Genomic DNA, 17,595 nt, shown 5'->3' with positions numbered 1-17,595 from the left:
TTTCCCCGTGACAGCACAACGTGGCGACCAAGCGAGTCAACTGCGAACTGAAAGAAAAGGGCAAAACAATCCCTGAGACTTACTGCAGGGGACGGGGGAGGTTTCCCCTGCCCTTCTTTTTATGTCCCTGCTCTTTAGCGACTAGTGATCAGGTGGGTAGTTTATATAATACCTAAATAGGATGTGTGCATGGTCCAGCAGCATCCTTCACTATACGACGTTAGGGATAGCGTTTTCTACCTACACACAGGGATGCTTCACAACCAGAATGCCAGACTTGTTCCCCTGTAGGATTATGGTCTGCGCATCTTTGTAGGCACGCCTGTAATGTGCTGACGTTGGGCATTGCCCTACCGCCGTGTGGGTTTGCGAGTCGTTGGCGAGATGGAATACAATCAGAAATCCCTGTCTTCCACGGGTGCCTAATACTGGCTGGCTGGGTTTGCAGCTGGAGTTTGTCTCGCTTGTTTTTGAGGTCCGAGAACTGCGAGACTGCCCACAGTCAGGTCACCATTTCCCGGCTGCGTGATGCCTGGGAGCAGCGCAGCATCTCGCAGATTTGCGAATATTTTTGGCTGGTTTCTAGGCATTCTGCATTTAGACTACCAAGCAAACCGTGCTGGCTGAATGACGGGAATCCTCCGGTATTTCTTATACAACATTTTCAGTGTATTTGCTCTGTGTCAAATAAAAAAATTCAGCCTTGCAAAAGCAATAGGCATAAAGAAAACAAATGTAAAAATATGGACTTTTTTGCAAAGTACTGAATTTATTTCTCTTTAACCTTGTTCTCTCTTTCCACCTCCCTGTTGAAACAGAAGACGAAGGTCTTCATGGGATTGCTTTCGCTCTTGGCAAGACCCTCAGGAAGTTTTTACTCTATAATTAACCAGCGATTTCCAGGAGGCCGTTTAGTATTTGATCACGAGGACTGCAGATATCATATTGCATAACATTTATCCCACAGTGAAAAGATATATTCCCAAAGTGCCCATCCATGTCCATGCACAGCCACATCTTCCTGCGTGCCCCGGTCACCTCGTAGGGCAGCAGTGCATTATTCTCTGATCCTGGGCAGAAAAACAAATATCGAGGAGAACCCCTAGAACATTAACATTTTCTAATTTTAGGAAGCCCGCATTCAGATTTGTGCCTTGGCACAGCAGAAGTGCACGCGTTGAACAGGGAGAAGGGAGGGGTGATAATGCCCCTGTGGTCCCCCCCGTCCCAGGGGGAGCCACGTCTTGGTCTGATTCCAGCCGTCATTTAGTAAAGCTGCCGGGTTGCTCTGACTAACCACAGCCACTGGGACACTGCTGGCAGGTGGGAACAGCTGGACCAGACGTGCCGCTGCTATAATTCCCTTTTCTGATACCAGCGGTGGCTCACCTTGAACAAGGCATACGGTTAATGATGCCCCGCTAACCCTGTCCTGCCTGAGCTTCCCTTCTATGCAACCAAGCGATAAACCCGAGCAGCCGGCGGCACGGAGCAGCCAGCCAGAGCAGGGGGCAAACTCCCTCCCGCCTCACAGCCTGCTCCTGATGAAGTGAGGAGCAAAGGTAGAAAATAATCTGCAAGGACTGATGGCCAGAGGTGGGGAGAGGACGGCTGAGGCCTCAAAGGATGGAGGCCATTTCACTTGCTGAACGATACAAAAAAAGGCAATTTGAGAAGCAAAACTGAAAACTGGTCCCACGGTAACAATTCTGGGTTACTCAGAGAGAGAGCATCGATTTAGGCAAAGTCATTCCACGTTCCACGTTAGCCTCTTCCTGTAACAACCTATTTTTAATCCATCATTTACCATCCATCGTTCACCCCTACTATTCCCCTAACACTATTACAGCCTGCAATCTAGCGCTTAACTGGGTAGGACTGAAGTGTCATTTTGCTCTGAAACACCACGTTTTCATTCCTAAGGGGGGAAGGAAAGTCTCAGAAAGTAGAGGGGGGTATGAGGAAACTTGATCCAATGGCACTGGCAGTCTCAGCACACAAGATAAATAAAAGAGTGGGGAAGTGGGAACGTGGTCAAAGCCACGGCACTCAATTGGTGGGAGTCCCTAGTCACCAGATTTCAATATTTCTGATAAATTCAAAGGAGGTTTCTGTTCCTTTGAAGGGGACACTCTACGTGCCTTCTCTTGAGGCTGTTTGCTCTGCAGGAAATAGTTCAGGACTCATTGGGCCAGAGTAGAGCAGCTGCGTCTCCAACGTGAAGTGTGGTTAGGACATTTACACAGGAAAAATGGTCATTCTGGTTCTTGCTCCTGTAAAACGGTTTTGGAGCTCAAACTGGAGCTCGGCTCTCCTGTTTAAGTCTGAAGAAGGTAACGTAAAAAAGTAATGGGGCAACGTTACTACCCCAACGGGTTTGCCCATGTCTTGCATGTCCCTGGATCCCATGGGTGCATCAGCCGGTGCCCTGGCAGTGCTAGAGTCGTGCAAAGGATACAAGGCTGGCACAGGAGCCATACAGACTGCTTCTGGCAATGGAGCTGGTCCCGTCTCGTTTGTATTCTAGCTTGGCAGTCCAAAGGAAAGGAGTAACCGAAGTCATTCTACAGTAAGAGAAGGGACAGTCAGTCACCGAGCAGGAATGCTCATGGCCAGGCTGAGCAATGTCATGCAGGATGCAGGATGCTGTGCCCAGCACGTGCTGCCTGCACCAAAACCAGCCAACATTCTCCCAGACCAAGGGTATTGAGCAGCAGATTGTCAATGACAGTGAAGAAAACAGTCCGTTTGGCAGGTGTTTTGCTTAGAAATACCTTTATTTTATAAAGCCACAGTTTGTTCTGTAAAGTTTTACCACACTTATAAAAAAGGGGCTGACAATTCTGAGGGAGAAAAGAAAAGCTGAAAACATTTCTTGTAATTCAGGGTTACACAAAGGTTATATTTATAATATATATATATTTATTTATAATTTGGAGACAGCAGAGATGAAACTGCAACACGCGGGCAGCTGTGGGGTCATATTTCAGAGACTTGCTCGTGTCCTACAAACAGCGTTTCTTGACAGAAGGGGTTCACGAGGACCATCCCACTGTCGCGGTAGTCGCCGTTGGCGGGGGAGCGTGGCTCGGAGAGGTGGTCCTAGGAGAAAGATAGAGAAGCAGGGTGAGCACTTCACACCCCTCGCCCTCCATGAGCACACAGGGCACTCTGCTGCGAACGCACGTGAGCGATGGACTGCTTCTCCCAACCCTCCAAAAGTGCTTGAATTTTGGGGGCTCCAGCTCCCACAGAGCTAAGTTTGGTGAGCCCGTTTTGCCCTTCCTCAGGCAGCAGGAGCTGTGAGTGAAGAGCTCCTCTGATAACCAGGCTGATTCCTTCTCAATCTGGGGACCCAGAAGTCAGATGCACCAAGCTTCAGGTCCCTTAGCAGAATTTGAGTTTTCACGTTTCTTTCCTTTTTCACTTCCACTTCACATTGCAATAGTTTCCTGTCTATCAGCTCAGCTTGACTCCTCAGAGATGCATTTTCAGCTTCTTTTTAAGGTCAGAAAACCACATATATGGTTCCCAGCTACCCGATCACGCCCCAGTTCAGTAACGTTCTGATCAGGTTTAAATGACTGAGATGGCAGCTTTTGGAGACCATCCTGTATGCGAACAGGCCTATCGTTCAGTTCTTGGTAAGGTCAGACCAGGTCCTGCCTCAGCTTGAGCAACACGATTGCCAGCACAGCGGGGTTAATGAAGCGACTGTGACGGCTTGTCTAGTCACATCTCAGAGGCTCCTTTTTAAAGACTTTTTTTTTAATTTAATGAGTTAGTCAGCTAGCTGATCTGAAAATCACTTTAGCGTAAACCCAAACTCTCCACTGTTTCTGGGTTTTAAACACCTTTGAACTAAGCTAAATTATTCTTCTCTGTCTCTGAGGCCAGAGAATACATTTCTATCCACAGGATCACCTGCCCATATATGACTAATCCCACCAAACCAGTCAGATCCCTTAAGTAAAGGTTGATGAGTATATGCCACCACTACACACTGTCTTATCCTGTTGTCACAGCAATATGGAACATATCTGCAATGCCTGGGAACAGGATGGCAATCTGGTTTTGGTGACACATTTATCCCATCTGATATATGTGTAGGAGTAGTATACATGTGTAGTCTTTCTCAAAAAGCTGTTTCCCCTGAATACGCGTAGGGATTTCAAGGCTTTATTAATGTGACTTCCTCTCCCCTTCTCCCAGCATGGCTTCAGTTAGTGTTTTCAGACACTAGTTCTGCAAGTGACGTACCTCTGAAGTCTCCAGGGACTGGATCTCTCTCGGTAACTCTACAGCATGCCTGTTGAAGTAGTCCATGGTAATAGCGTTATTCCAATAGCTCAGGTTGTTTTCTGGGTTAGACGTCTTTTTCTTCCTCCTCATGCAGCAGACTGTCAGCAGAACTGCTGTCAATAGAAACGTCAAAAATTTGGTTATTTCCTTTCAATAAGGGCTCATCAATATCATGGATTTGTTTTTTATGTTACTTGAGGAGAGGGATGGTGACCTTCATTCCTACAATTCGCTCTCAGTCAGATCTAGCTCTCTCCTAACAAACCCCACACAATAAAGTCAGAATCCGGGCCAAGCAGATGAGGCTTTGGGCTTGGCAGAATATGCAGTTTTTACTTTCTTTTTGATGTGAGTTTATAATCTCCAAGATGTGGCTGCCGGGCTAATGAAAAGCTTTGCTGTTGTAACTGATGGTATTTTAATACCTAAGCAGGGATTTGTAGACCCCGTGGGGCAGAGGACACTCCCCGGGGGCTGCGAAGGATGCCTCTGGGCAAATCTTTTCTGCTTCTATCAAGTTCAGAGGCTGCAGCGATGAGCACATTAGCAACCGGGCAGTGAGAGACACCAGTCCTAGGCTCAAAGTCATTAACGTATGTAGTTGCACATCTTCAATATCAAAAGCTTCTGCCCTGAAGTACCACCGATCCCTGCCTCTGTCACCTGCCATTCGTAACTTGGATATTTGGGTACTTTGCGACCATGCTCCAAAACATCAGCGACCAGCTGATGGGCTGATGGGAACAGGTGGGGTCCTGAGCAGGATAGTGGTGAAGTGGCGTGGAGATCCCCATCGGCACCTGCCTCACGTAGCTTACACTTCCAGGGTAGCATTAACCTCAGAGCTGGGGTTTTCCTGCCTGTCTCCATCAGCTCTATCAGGATGTGGGACCTACTGATAAGCGTAATCTGTTTCCCACACTTGCTTGGGCAGTGGTGGTATCTGAGCCTGGATTTTTTTCCTTCTCTGCAGAGCACACTTAAGATTCTGCAATCTGAAATATTTCAGCTTAAAGTAGAGCAGTCAGGCAAGACGAAGCGTCCAGCAAGTGAAAATTATCCCTCTGGTCTCAAGGCCACAGGCACCCCCTGTCCGCAGAGATGCCAGGATAACGCTCCCCCAGCGGGTGGGCCGAAGACAAAGCTGGTTGAATGTTATTTTCTGGAATTGCTTTCGGTTTAGTCATCTCCGTTGCCATTCAGATAGGTAATCGTGGCAACTTTACGAAAGCGAGACAAACCCACCGTAACGAACTTACTGCTCCCCCCGGTCCTTGCTCAGGCAGAAGCTGAGGCGTGTACAAGGGTTTGTTCAGAGGAGCGATGCGTAAGCTCTGTGTGCTTACCTTACACCTGTGGAATTAATTGACCGGTTGTGCTCGTAATCTACCTGGTTTATACAGACAGACAGGTAGCTGGACATGTATTTACTTTGATTTGTACCTGTGAAATAGGGAATGCCCTGCTGTAAATTCACTCCATTATTTCTAAACCCCTCATGGTAGAGAAGAAGAGAGAAAAATATTCATGAAGCAGAGAAATGTATTATTTTCCCAGCTACAGCCAAAATTATTTATTAGAATTACAGCCCAGAGGAAAGAGAAGACTGCAAAGAGGTCAAAGCTGCTTTGTATGTTTTGACAAACATTGCAGCTACCCATATGCCATGGGTCTAATTCCTTATCCCATCTACTCACATAAAATGTCAATATGAAAGTGCAAGGCTAGAGCTCTATTTAAAACAAAAGAATAAACTACTAAGAAAAAAAAATAATGGGTTTGAGTTCAGGCAGTTTATGTCTCATTCAAAGGGAAAGGTGAGCTTATCCTATAAATCTTCCGAAACTAATGGAAAAAATCTCCCGTACTGTTCCTGCATGTTTCAGAAAAGCAGGTCATTATCAAAGTTACCATTATCTTTGACTCCTATTGCTTCAGTCTTTCTATCACCAACAGCTTCATTTGCTGACAGCCCGGCTCCTGCTGCTCTGCCTGTAGGCAGGGACCCCATGGGGGCCACCGGAACTTCTCTCCCCGGCCGGGGAAATGCCCGTCCTCCTGAAGGGCCGCATCTTTGCTCCCTACTTTGCTGCCACCCTCTCCACGTCCCAGCCCGGCCTGCAGGCTCGTTAAAGACTGGAAAGTGAAGCAGGACCTACATTTAGTCCTCCCCACTGCTGCTGAGAGCCAACAGGCCTTGGAGCTTTTCGGTGCTCCGGCAGCAAGTGCTCCCTAAGGCACAGAGCATTTTTGAAGGTGCCTGAGAATATGAGAGCCCCAGTAAAGCCAACTCTATCGCTGTGCAAATATTTTGAAAGCCTGGGGTTTTACAGCTTAAAAAATGTTGCAGCTGCTGATAGAGAAGTATCGGATTTGGGCTTTAGGGGCTGGAAAGCTGGTGACGCTGAGTCGAGAGAAATCTCTGCTTCTTCCATCAGGAAAAGGCCTTGCCATGTGCAGATATGGTTGCTACACAGCAATAATGCTCTTGCCCTTAATTACACTCTTGGCCTCCAACCTTAGTACACACACAGGCAACCGGATGGAAGACTGTGGAAAACGGGTTCCTGAGCTTCCTCAAATATAACACATCTTAGCAGAAGGCTGTCTACCTAAGCTGCCCCAATTCAAAGCAGAGGAGACCTGACTTTAGAGGGAGAGAGAGGACAGCAGGGCTGGAATGGGGCTATTCCCTCTTCATCTCACATTAACTACACTTTCGGGGCATATTTTAGTGAAATTAATGTAGCTAACATAGGACCGCTCACTTCCAGAACAAAGCTAAGGACAGGGTACAGCTTTACCAATATTATTATAGAGCTATTTGCTCCCGTGATTAGAATTACGCGTATTGCTGAAAAACCTCTTTCCAGACAGACAGCTGGGATAGCCAGCAAGTGGATGAAATACATAGAGGGCAGAGATGGTTTGGAAGGGAGAAATGGCAATAACAACAACGACAGAGCTGAAGCGAGAAACAGTAGCTGCAATACCCAGCTTATCTTTCCTGGTATATCACGTGATGGCCTTGTAAGGACGAGAAAGTGCTGTTGTTCAGTGCTGCCGTGTATCACCTCTGTTTCAGAGATGGCCAACCCTTTGGGCAGATAAAGGGCTAACTCTTCTCCGGTTTTCAAGCACTTACCTGCATGCTTTCCGTGAGTCAGAAAAGCTAAACTGACTTTTTCTTTTGCCTGCTCCATGTTAAAGTCAATAGTGAGTGCCACAAAGACACTTCAGTGTTGTCCCTGTGTCAGCCTGAAGCTCCCTGGACAGAGACTGTAACACCCGTTAGGAAATACCAGGGGTCTCTGCAATTTTGTGGATACCAGAGGTTCAGAATGTTCAGAAGCAATTCTAACCCGTGTTCTTTGGCCTGCTGCTAGCCTGGAGGGAGAAAAGTCAACCCACGCACTCAGGGGCTAAGAGATGCTGATGAGCTCTGGATGACGCTGGCCTCTTTTTGGCCCTAAGGCAAATTAGGTCTGCATTATCCGCTTCTCCCGCCACCCCCCATGAAGCAGGACATAATACATCCCACAAATGGGAAAAATGAGATGCTCTCAGATATACAGGTTTCTAGGCTGGTGGGAACATGTCCATCATCTACTCTCACCTGCACGAAGTGACACGACATCAGAAGACTTTCACCTGTTAACTTAACCATGAGCTGTATTTAAGGTACAGCACATCTCATAGGAAAACACCCAGCTTCATTTAAGGACGTGGAGTGACCAGGTTTCTATCCCATTCCCACAAAGTTCATTTCAAAACCTCATTTCCATTGTGGGGACATGTTTATGTTCCCCTTGTTCTCTAAATATCTCCAGCTTTGTTTGCCACTTCATCAATCTCCTTTTGCCTTTTTTATTAAAAACTTCCACTGTGCTATCAGAAACGTCCCCCATATGTGTGGGCTTCAGCCTCTTCCTGGACTACATGGTGACACAAGTGGATTCATGTTGCGTTTCTCAGCTCTTAAATCATTCACACGGTGCTTTTCTAATCTTCCAATCTTTTTTAAAAAACATAAACCACCGGGATTATACACCATATTAAATACTGGCCTCATAAATGCAGATCTCATAAATGAGATCATACCAACTCCCTACAGTTTCCTGATAGTCTTCTGTCTTTTCTTTCAACTCACTTAAATATTTTACCAGTCTCATTCAGCTGCGTACCCCCTTCCCCCACTCTCCAGCTCACACGTAAAACACAATGTTAACGGACCTGAACGTTGCAAGCACTTTAAATCAGGAGATATTCAGACTGAAGGATGTTAATTTACCTCTCCCTATGCCTGCAGATCATAATATAAACTAAGTTTCTACAGAACCCTTGCCTCAATAACTAAAATAGTGGTTTTTTCTGTCTTTCTTTCAATTTCCCTTATGTACTGTGGCGCCTATAGTAGTACAGCCTTAGCTGTGATACAGGTATCATGATGGGTTTGGTTATTGGCCACAGCTGCTTACATCTGGCGACAGGAGGCTTTTCTCCAGCTCAGTCTGAGCTCACACCTGGGGATTAGACTCAGGCTTTGGGATCCCTCTCGCTTCAGACGGGAAGCAAACGTTCGTAGGTTCTGTGATTGAGAAAGCGGGTGAGATAATTTTGGAAAGCGTCCCAGTGCATGAAATGTGAGTTAAGTGGGGTTAGGTCCAAGGCAATTCTTCATATATTCTTTGAGTTCTGCTGACGCCTGCGTTCGGAGGCTCAGCCTTCCTCTCGCGTTCTCCCGTGTCAGCAGAACTGACTGAATGAATTGACTTCTGCGCATCTGATTTGCAAGTTTCTGTTCTTCCCCGTTTTATCGTTGCCATTCTGTAATTACAGAGACGTAAGTACCGGGAGCCCAAGGACCAGGATGGTGGGTTTTAAAACGCGTTTGTGTTGTATCTTGTTCTGCATTGCAGAGACAGGCACCCACACACGTACAAACGCACGTGCACAAAAATGTTCAAGGCTGCCTGAAGGACACCGCAAAAACAGCTCGAACTGTGATATGCAGAAAATACTTAGATCAATGTTATATACGACTTTGCTTTTCTGGGAACACAATGATAAAAAATTCTTCATTTTTGCAGCCCTCAAGTGGTGTTAGCAACATTACCTCCATTATTTATACCATGAAACTGAGGTACCAAAAGGTGAAATGATTTCCCCAGCAGCAGATGTGGCTCACGCATTCCTATTCAAAGCATTACTTTTCTGGCGAGCATTTTAAGGGATTTCAGTGGGACTCAGAAACTTATGCACCTTTAAAGAAATATGTACTGTAAGGATGGGGAGGCTAAATCCCATCTCTCATTTCAACAGGTGAACTCCTGTGGCCCAGGTCTTCAGGCTATAGCGCTATCGCCACTGAGCTGTGCCACCAGCATGGCTGGTGGGACCTGCCAGTCCTCAGGGGGGCTATGCCAGGACACAGCGATGCTGAACGAACCTTCTGCTGCTTCCTGCTCTAAGGGGAAAATCCCCATGGCAGGGATGGGCCAGCGAGGAGCCCTGGCAGGGTCTTTCCTCCACAAGGAGAAGTGCAGCACCCCAGGAACTTCTTCCCATGGGGATGAGGAGCCAAGGGTTCCTGTGGTCACTCTCTAGCAGGTCACTTCCCCTGCTACGGAAGTTAGGACACCCACAGGTTTTCATTTAACAGGGGCCTGTCAATAAAAGGTGTGACAGAGAGCAGTGTGTGGTGCCCTGCTGTCCCACGCGTCAGAGAGGGACAGACGTGTCTCTGCAGCATCGCGGTGTGTCTTTCCTTCCGAGGATTTTGGGCAGTGGGAGCTGTGCCCAGGAGCTCCCTGAGGAGGAAGGCTCTTCCAGCCTCCTCACCACCCGTCACGCAGGGGAGGGATTGTGGGGAAAGGCACAAGGGCTCCGGGCGGCAGAGAGATGCACCGTCCACTGTGCAGCTCTGCAGGGGCTCTGGGAACAGCCCGGAGGTCAGCGAGCTGGCTCAGGGGCACTCCTCGTTAGCAGGAGGAGGGAGCTGAGTTAATTAGATTCCTGCAGTTCTACAGCCACCCACAGGCTCTGGTTGCCTCTCCTCACCTCCTTCCACTTCTTTCCAGGGTGCATTGGTAACTTCCCTGCCCCGGGGCCGCCTCTCCCCCTGGTGCAGGGTCTTATCCTTTCTCACAGGTGTCTCCGCAGCAGCTCAGGGCTTGCTGTTCCCCTCGGTGGGTCCGGCCAGCAGCCTTGAAGGTGCTCGGAGGCAGCAATAACCCCCCACGATAAGTCTTCAGTGACTTTCTCCATGGCTGGTTCCCTCTTAAGGCAGCTCAGGTATTTAACAGCATGGGGCCGGGTCTCGACATCCCAGATACCTCCACCTTTCAGCATCCCAAGGCGGAAGCGGGGCAGTGTTTTCTCAGCCTGTGCCCGCAACATGTGTGAGAGCCTCTCCCCGAAAGCGTTTTCACCCCTCGAAGATGAAATGAAATCCAAATGGCCGTACTCTTCGTCCGTCTATTAGCATCAGCCCCCTCTAGGCCACAAGTGACGAGCAAACGACAGCGCGGGGCTTTCTGTCCTGGGCTGCAGGCGCCTGTGCCCGGGAGGTGGCGACAGTCCCCTTCGCACACCGCACACCCCATCCCGCACACCCCATACTGTACACCACACACCCTACACCGGTTCCTCAAGATACACGGATGCCTGAGGGTGTATCTCTGGAAACGAAGTGCCCCTCTGGTGTGCAGCAGAGAGGGGAGCCACGGGCGACACGTGTGCATCTGGGTGAAAGCGCTTCGGGTTGTCCTAACTTATTTTTCTTCTCCTGTAGGAACAATCTATGCCCGTACAACAGCACTTCTCATGGCATAGTTTGAACGGCGTAACTTTCGGATGAAAGCAATTCCCTAGGTACTTCAGCCAGATTAAAAAAAAAACAAAACACAAAAAACCAACCTGCTTAAATGCCTGCCTACCAGTCATTTCAACTCTGAAATACGTCTGAGGATCCCCAGATTTTAAAAGGAGAGTCCCACTGAAGACTACCCTCAGAAATATGGTCATGAAAGCAGGACTTAAATAGCTGAATCACTTAAACACTCAGTTGTATTAGAGCTGGTCTAGATAATTTTCAAAATAAGACTTGCCTTTTTAAAAATGTAGCTCACAAATACAAGAAACAGGCGCGGCACAGTAGTCGTATGAACACACACTGTTATAGTAAATAAGAATAAAAGTTTAAACACCAGTATTTAATGAATACTGGGTTAAAAGTCCAGTCCTGCCAACAGACTCTTCGTATTATTAATAATAACAACAGCTATCATTAGTTATGAGCTCATGCATGGCACGCTGCAGGCACAGATATACACCACTTTACATGCTGCTTACGCTTCCTCTGCTTGTGTTGTACGGTATTGTATTTTGTGGTTTGTATTTGGAAACCTTCTATCCAAACCAGCTTTCTTTCCGAATATTGGCCCAAAACATAATGCTTGGAAGAATTTAGTTGATGCTTTATTTCTACTGATTGACAGCCAAGCCACTGTTCATCAAATCATCAGATATCGCTGCTTCGCTGTGCTTGCTATACCCCAGTTTCTCCATCTTTTGCAGAGTTATGTACGCACGCTTCTGCTTTGATTTCTCTTTATTTTGACTGTCCATCTTTTAGGTTTAAGCTTTGTTTTCACTCGTGGTTCTAACCACGTTGGCAGGAGCAGAACGGATGGTCCCAGCGGTACAAGTCTAACAGCTATGCTGAGCCAATCCAATAATTTTCAGCTGCCAAAAGGATCAGTGCGGCTCCCTCTCCAGGTGTGCATTCCTGCAGCCTCATCCGCTCCAGGGCTCGTGCTCATCTGACCCTGCGGCGAGCTGATTCAGCTCACTGGGTGGACAGAAAGTACCAAAGAGCAAAGTGGATATTTTTTTGATCGCTTTAGCAATCTGGAAGCGGCTGAGAGAGGTGCCAGGTCAGGCCCAGGCAGAAGGAGAGGGGCAGGATCAGGTGGCTGTGCCCCGGAGAGGGCAGGAGAGGGCATCACGGTCCTTTTTGGCAGGAAGACGCTGTGTGCGAGACTGCTCATCTAGCCTCAGTACAGCTCGTAGCTGCAAATAACAGAATTAATACTCAATATGGTTGGCTGCTACCCTTTTATGTTTCCTCAGGCAGCAAAGGCTGGGAAATGTTTGGTTCTGTTTCACTCCAGACAGATCAGCATAATCACATCCCGCGACAGCGAAACCCCAGAGAATCTGTTGTCCCACCTTGCGGACATAACCCAGCTACCCAGGGGGCACCTCGGCATCCACTCACAAACTTCCTCATAATTTCTCTTGGGTTTTTTGTAACTGAGTCAAATGACAAGACACCAAGCCAACTCTGGAAACCCAACCTGCCCTGGTCCCGCAGGTGGCTGACTCCCGCGGTCCTACGGCCAGGATTTCAAACTCTTCCTGCTCTCTTGGCAGCTGCAAAGTTGGAATTAAAATGGAGGAAACCAGCAATTTGGTCATCAAACTTTAAAATCTGAGTGCACAAACTGCCTGCAATGGAATATTTTATTGCGCTGGAAAACTGATGTTTCTTAAGGCAATAGTCATTATGACTGTCATTAATCTTTTGGGTTAGCAGTGGGCTTTTTAAACCCAATTCCAGAGCAGAATATAGTGGTTCCTAGATTAAAGACTTGTACAACTTTTTGTCACCAGTGTAAATGCCTTGAAGTAAAGCTGCTTCACCTTCTAGACTTGCTCAGCCTTGTGTTACAACCTCAAATGGTGGGTCCAAAAAGACTAAGGCATTTCTAATAGCAATGGAGAAAATATGCTTTGAGTGTGTAACCGTGATAGCCTGCATTTTGGAGCTAAGCAGTTTGGTCAGTGAACGCATTAGCTGCCTAGTGATTCTCATCCATCTCAAGCTCTCCACCTGGTCCTTGAATCATGGGCCGAATTTTAAGGAAAGAGAAAAAGAAAGCAAAATAAAGCAGCAATTAACTTACAACACGAAGATATAGGTACGCTGATGGCCAGAATGATCCAGGCAATGTCCATCTTGCTGAGACAGATGGTTGCTCTGTGCTGGGGTTTGTCCCCCTCGGTGACATGGGAGATATTTCCTTGCACCCCAGGTTTCCAGGTCCCGGCAGGAACCAGTCTGTTGAGGAAGTTCCCGGTGGCGGTGGAGCCAGCTGTGGACATGGAGCTGGACAACCTCGTGGCGGGCGCTGAGGAGAGAGCGCTGCCCAGCAAGGTCGCGTTAGTCACCGCGCCGCGCTGCGTTGGAGCGGGTCCCTCGGGGTCTCCCGCTGCCGGGGAGGAGACACCGATGTCAAAACTGGTCTGAACCGAGTGACCTGCTGCTGCTGTTGCAGATCCAGGGCCAGCAAACAGAGGGACGTTTGTACTGAGATTCAAGGTTACCCAAGAGTTGTTTTTGCTCAGCATATCCCATACGCCGTAGCGGGTGGGTTTAAAAGGCACCGACACTGCTTCAGGATCAGTCGATGGTCCAGCAGTTGTGGTGGCAAAATCTGCCTCCTGCACCACTAGCTCGGCCCCATCCCCTCGCTCTGCTTCCCTAAGGCTTCCCGAGGCGTTGCGGTGGGGAGAAGGGTCTGAGTGTGTAGTTCTTGCCAGCCCCGTGCCATTCGGATCGCTGGACGCTGCGGTCTGGGACTGAAATGGGTGGTCTGTGAAAGGGCTCCTCAGGGTAGGGAAGGGAGAGTGCAGGGTCGTTTTTAGGTAAGTCTCCGAGGACTCTGTGAAGTTGCCTTTGAAAACCTGGAATATTTTCCCCTTGGGGCGAGTCTGTCCGGAGTGCAAAGCACTCTGGTTGTATAAATGATACGTTTCCTTTTCGCCGATGCGAGGGCCGCTCGCTTGCTTTTGCCCGGTGGAAGGGGCTTTCTCCGCCAGGCTGACGGGATGGGGAACAGTGCGAGCGGACGTGGGAAGGGGCTCTGCCGCGTGGCGGTCTTTGTGGCGAGGTGTTGTTCCCATGGCCGTGATAGTGGTAGTGTCCATCGGGAAGCCCTGAGAGGAGGAGACAGTGGGAGACAGTACCTGAACAGAAAACACCAGCTCTTCTGTCAGTGCCAAGATCAGTAGAACACCTGGAGGAAAAAACACAGAGAGAGGGTGAGACACCGGGGAGGGACCAGTGGACAGGGAATGGCTCAGCTTGCGCATCTGGCAGGATGTTCTGCAGAAGGACAGAAGAGTTAGCATCCAACTTTGTCGGCTTCTCTGGGAAAGTAGGAAGAGAAAGGAACATCTGCAGGGGCTGCAGTGGCCCCATGGCCGTGGGAGTGGCGAGGTGGGAACGGGAAGGTTGCAGGGAATCTCCGCGGCAAAGGGAGAGAGAAACTTGCAGTATGGACTCAGGAGAGTGCTCTAAAGTGCCATAGGCAGGTGATTTCCCTGTAGAAGCTACAAAGCATCCTACTCTTTAGAGGTAGAAACAAAAGACGTTTTCATTTTCATTTTGGCCAGGAGGCCTCCAGATGAATGTCCGCATCATCATGAAGAACCTTAATCCACTCATTTTTTTGTCTACAAAATCCTAAATTTGGCTGCCTTTAGTCTTGGATGCCATTAAGTAATCTGAATCTGGGGGTTTTTTTGAGAGAGCAGCTGCTTAGCCCTTGCTGAAAATGAGGTCAAGAAGGGATGCCTGATGAGAGGGCTTCCTGGGTTATATATGCTGTCATTTACTTAGCAACTTCAGAAAATCTAGTCACTTATTTTTGAGTATGAGATGTGGAAAATCTCCAAATGTTAAAAACGAACAAGAAAACACAGCTATCACACCCATTTTAAAGAGCCATGTGATTATTAGGGCCCTGACTCAGTCTAACACAACTGCCCTTTGCACCTATACAGAAATGTTTGGTTGGAACCCGTTCTGTGCTCACATGTGCTGTGGGACAGCGTTGTGTGAAATTTGCCTCCCGCCACCCTCTGTAGCGCACATCATTTCAGGAGGTGCCAGATTCACACCGCTGGGAACATCAATTCTTCCATTTATTCCTAGTCCGGATAATGGACATGGGCAGCTGCAGTAGCACAACCCTCCCCGGGACGCAGGGCTAATACGCCGTGAGTTAGCGTGACCTGCAGGGACCACATCAATCACACGTCACCATTTCCATATGTTGAAGCTGTCGAGTGTAATGTGGATCTCTGCCCACTAGGAAGCACATGGAATAAATCCATTTTGCACAGCCCACTGAGCATCATCAGATGGCACCATTAGCACCGTGCTAGTGTGAATTTCAACCGGCGGTGGCAAGGTGAAAAACGTCGCCAGAGTCTTAACAAATCAGGGAGACGAGTTCGTCAAAGCTGCAGGACTCCAAACTGGGTAATGATCACCTTCCAGCCAAGCCTGTGGAGTCCCTTCCTGCCCCTTTCTCCGCCCTTCCCAGGCTTGCCAGCTTTCTCCGTGAGTGTTCTTATGCCTTTTAGTTCTACCCTACTTGGGAATATCTGCTATGGACACCAGCAGGAAAGGAAGACAGGGATTTGGGAAAATGAAAGAAGATCTCTGATTCAGTGTCCACTGTGCCCTCGGACTCTGCTGCACGTTGGGCAGATGCCAGTGCCATGAAATGTGTTTATTCTGAATCCTGCGCATCATTCACACCCATTCGCCAGCAGCGCAATACACGTAGCAAAAACTCACCGAAGCAGCAGCACCTATTCCTCTTACCCAGCTAAATGCTCTGCTTCCATCACCAGCCGTCGGTTCTGAACCAGAACAGCGCAGAGCTCTGCAACCAACAAAATTCACCTCCTCTTGCCCCCAGCAGCCTCCTGTTACTTCGCAGCGTATCCAGAAGATGAAAACACTGGGTGGATAACGTAGTGAGAGCCAATCACAAGCAATGCACTTTCCACTGCCTGATGCTAAAATTAGCTCTTTTTTAAAAATTTATTTATTTCTGAAATAAATATCCCTGCCAAATGAACCATCGTCTGGGACACTGCTTCCCAGTTCCTTGCCAGTCGCAGACAATATGCTTCTCAGCAGAACACCTAGTCAAAGAAAAAAGCTTATTCTGTACACTGGGATGCAACCAGGAGAGCAGATCGTGCTATACTGGTGGAGCATCACTCTTGGAAACGAAAGGCAGGAGTTATCTTCACATTTTTGGCAGCACTTACTCTGAGGTCAAGGTCAAAGCAGATATTCTAGTGTCCATATGGCTAATATTTCATGCCAAGACAAGTTGTTGCCGCACAACAAATTCAGAGAGGAAAGGATGACAATTTATTTTGGATGGCTGTGTGGAAATCGTGTTTTGGGAAACTTTAGGCCTGCTGTTCTGAGCACACAAGAGAAAGGGCACTGGCAGATCTTATGAGATACTAGATCGTAATGATTGTAATGCCTGCTAAAATTTTTTGGATGTTCTCTGTGTAACTACTTTCTCTCACACCTCACAAGCAGAAAAACATCTCTATTGGGTTAATGTTTTTCTCCAGGATATTCCTTAAGGAATAAGGAAGTTGTCAGCTTGTCGGCATATTGTGCCCTGGGGGTAGAAGCCTGGCTCTTTGGCTAAAAACCTACCTAATATCCCTCTCCACTTCTTGAAATACTGATAAATCAGAAGCTTGCTGCTATAAAGATTTATGATCTCTCTGGGGCAGTCTGTTGTGGTAGCGGGTCACCACACATCAGGCACGGGAAGCCAGATGCATTTAGCTAGTATACCTTTAGGTTAGGTGGCTTGTAAAGTATGAATAATTATTCAGAGGAAATACTACATCAGAAGTAGTTTATTTGACAATAAACAATAACCCCCATGACATTTGGCTGTCTCGGGCTGTGGCAGTCAGGTTTTGCTCATCTGCTAGACTCCCTTTAACAGCCTCTGCAGAACCACCGTTGCCCCATAAGCTACAGCTTCTTAGGACTTTTTTTACTGGTTGAATGAACCACAGTAACTCCTTCAGTGACAACTAGAGCTAGTCTGTGCCCCTAACTACTGAAAAAAATATTCACCTTAGTAGATCACTGTAAAAATAGCCGGTGCTGTATATTTAGGGAGAACCAGCTGATAATAAGGGCTTCACAGTGGGCGTTGCTGGCCCTTTTAAGTAGAATTAATTGTCTTTATAATTGATCAACAGCCAACCAGAAAGCAGAAGGAAAGCTGGAATCGGTATTTTCATATGCTCTGCATCATCACCTAAGCATGCTCTGGCTGGATTTGTGCGCCCTGCTTCCCCAGAGCTCCCGCTTACTTTTCTATTGCTTGAGGATATGCAATGTCTTACGAAGTCAGACTCTTATTCAGGTCCCTGATATTAAACTGC

The 17,595-nt window shown here is 47.8% G+C and overlaps 1 protein-coding gene across 5 annotated transcripts in view; it reads right to left on the bottom strand.

The window, feature by feature from the left end:
• Nucleotides 1-2,809: 2,809 nt before the first annotated feature.
• The window catches only part of TMEM108 (transmembrane protein 108), a 165,219-nt gene continuing 150,433 nt past the window's right edge, over nt 2,810-17,595 (bottom strand). For 4 of the 5 annotated variants that reach the window (XM_063325317.1, XM_063325318.1, XM_063325319.1 and 1 more), the window contains 3 exons: nt 13,272-14,384; nt 4,261-4,415; nt 2,810-3,102 (listed from right to left, as the gene is read on the bottom strand). In XM_063325317.1, coding sequence (XP_063181387.1) covers nt 2,980-3,102; nt 4,261-4,415; nt 13,272-14,384 — 1,391 coding nt within the window. In that variant the 3' untranslated portion in view covers nt 2,810-2,979. The remainder of the gene's footprint in view (nt 3,103-4,260; nt 4,416-13,271; nt 14,385-17,595) is intronic. The other variant, XM_063325320.1, reaches the window with a different exon arrangement.

This window comes from Chroicocephalus ridibundus, chromosome 2 (genome assembly GCF_963924245.1).
Source record: "Chroicocephalus ridibundus chromosome 2, bChrRid1.1, whole genome shotgun sequence".
In the NCBI taxonomy this organism is placed as follows: Eukaryota; Metazoa; Chordata; class Aves; order Charadriiformes; family Laridae; genus Chroicocephalus; species Chroicocephalus ridibundus.
This window is presented reverse-complemented; position numbering and strand designations above follow the sequence as displayed.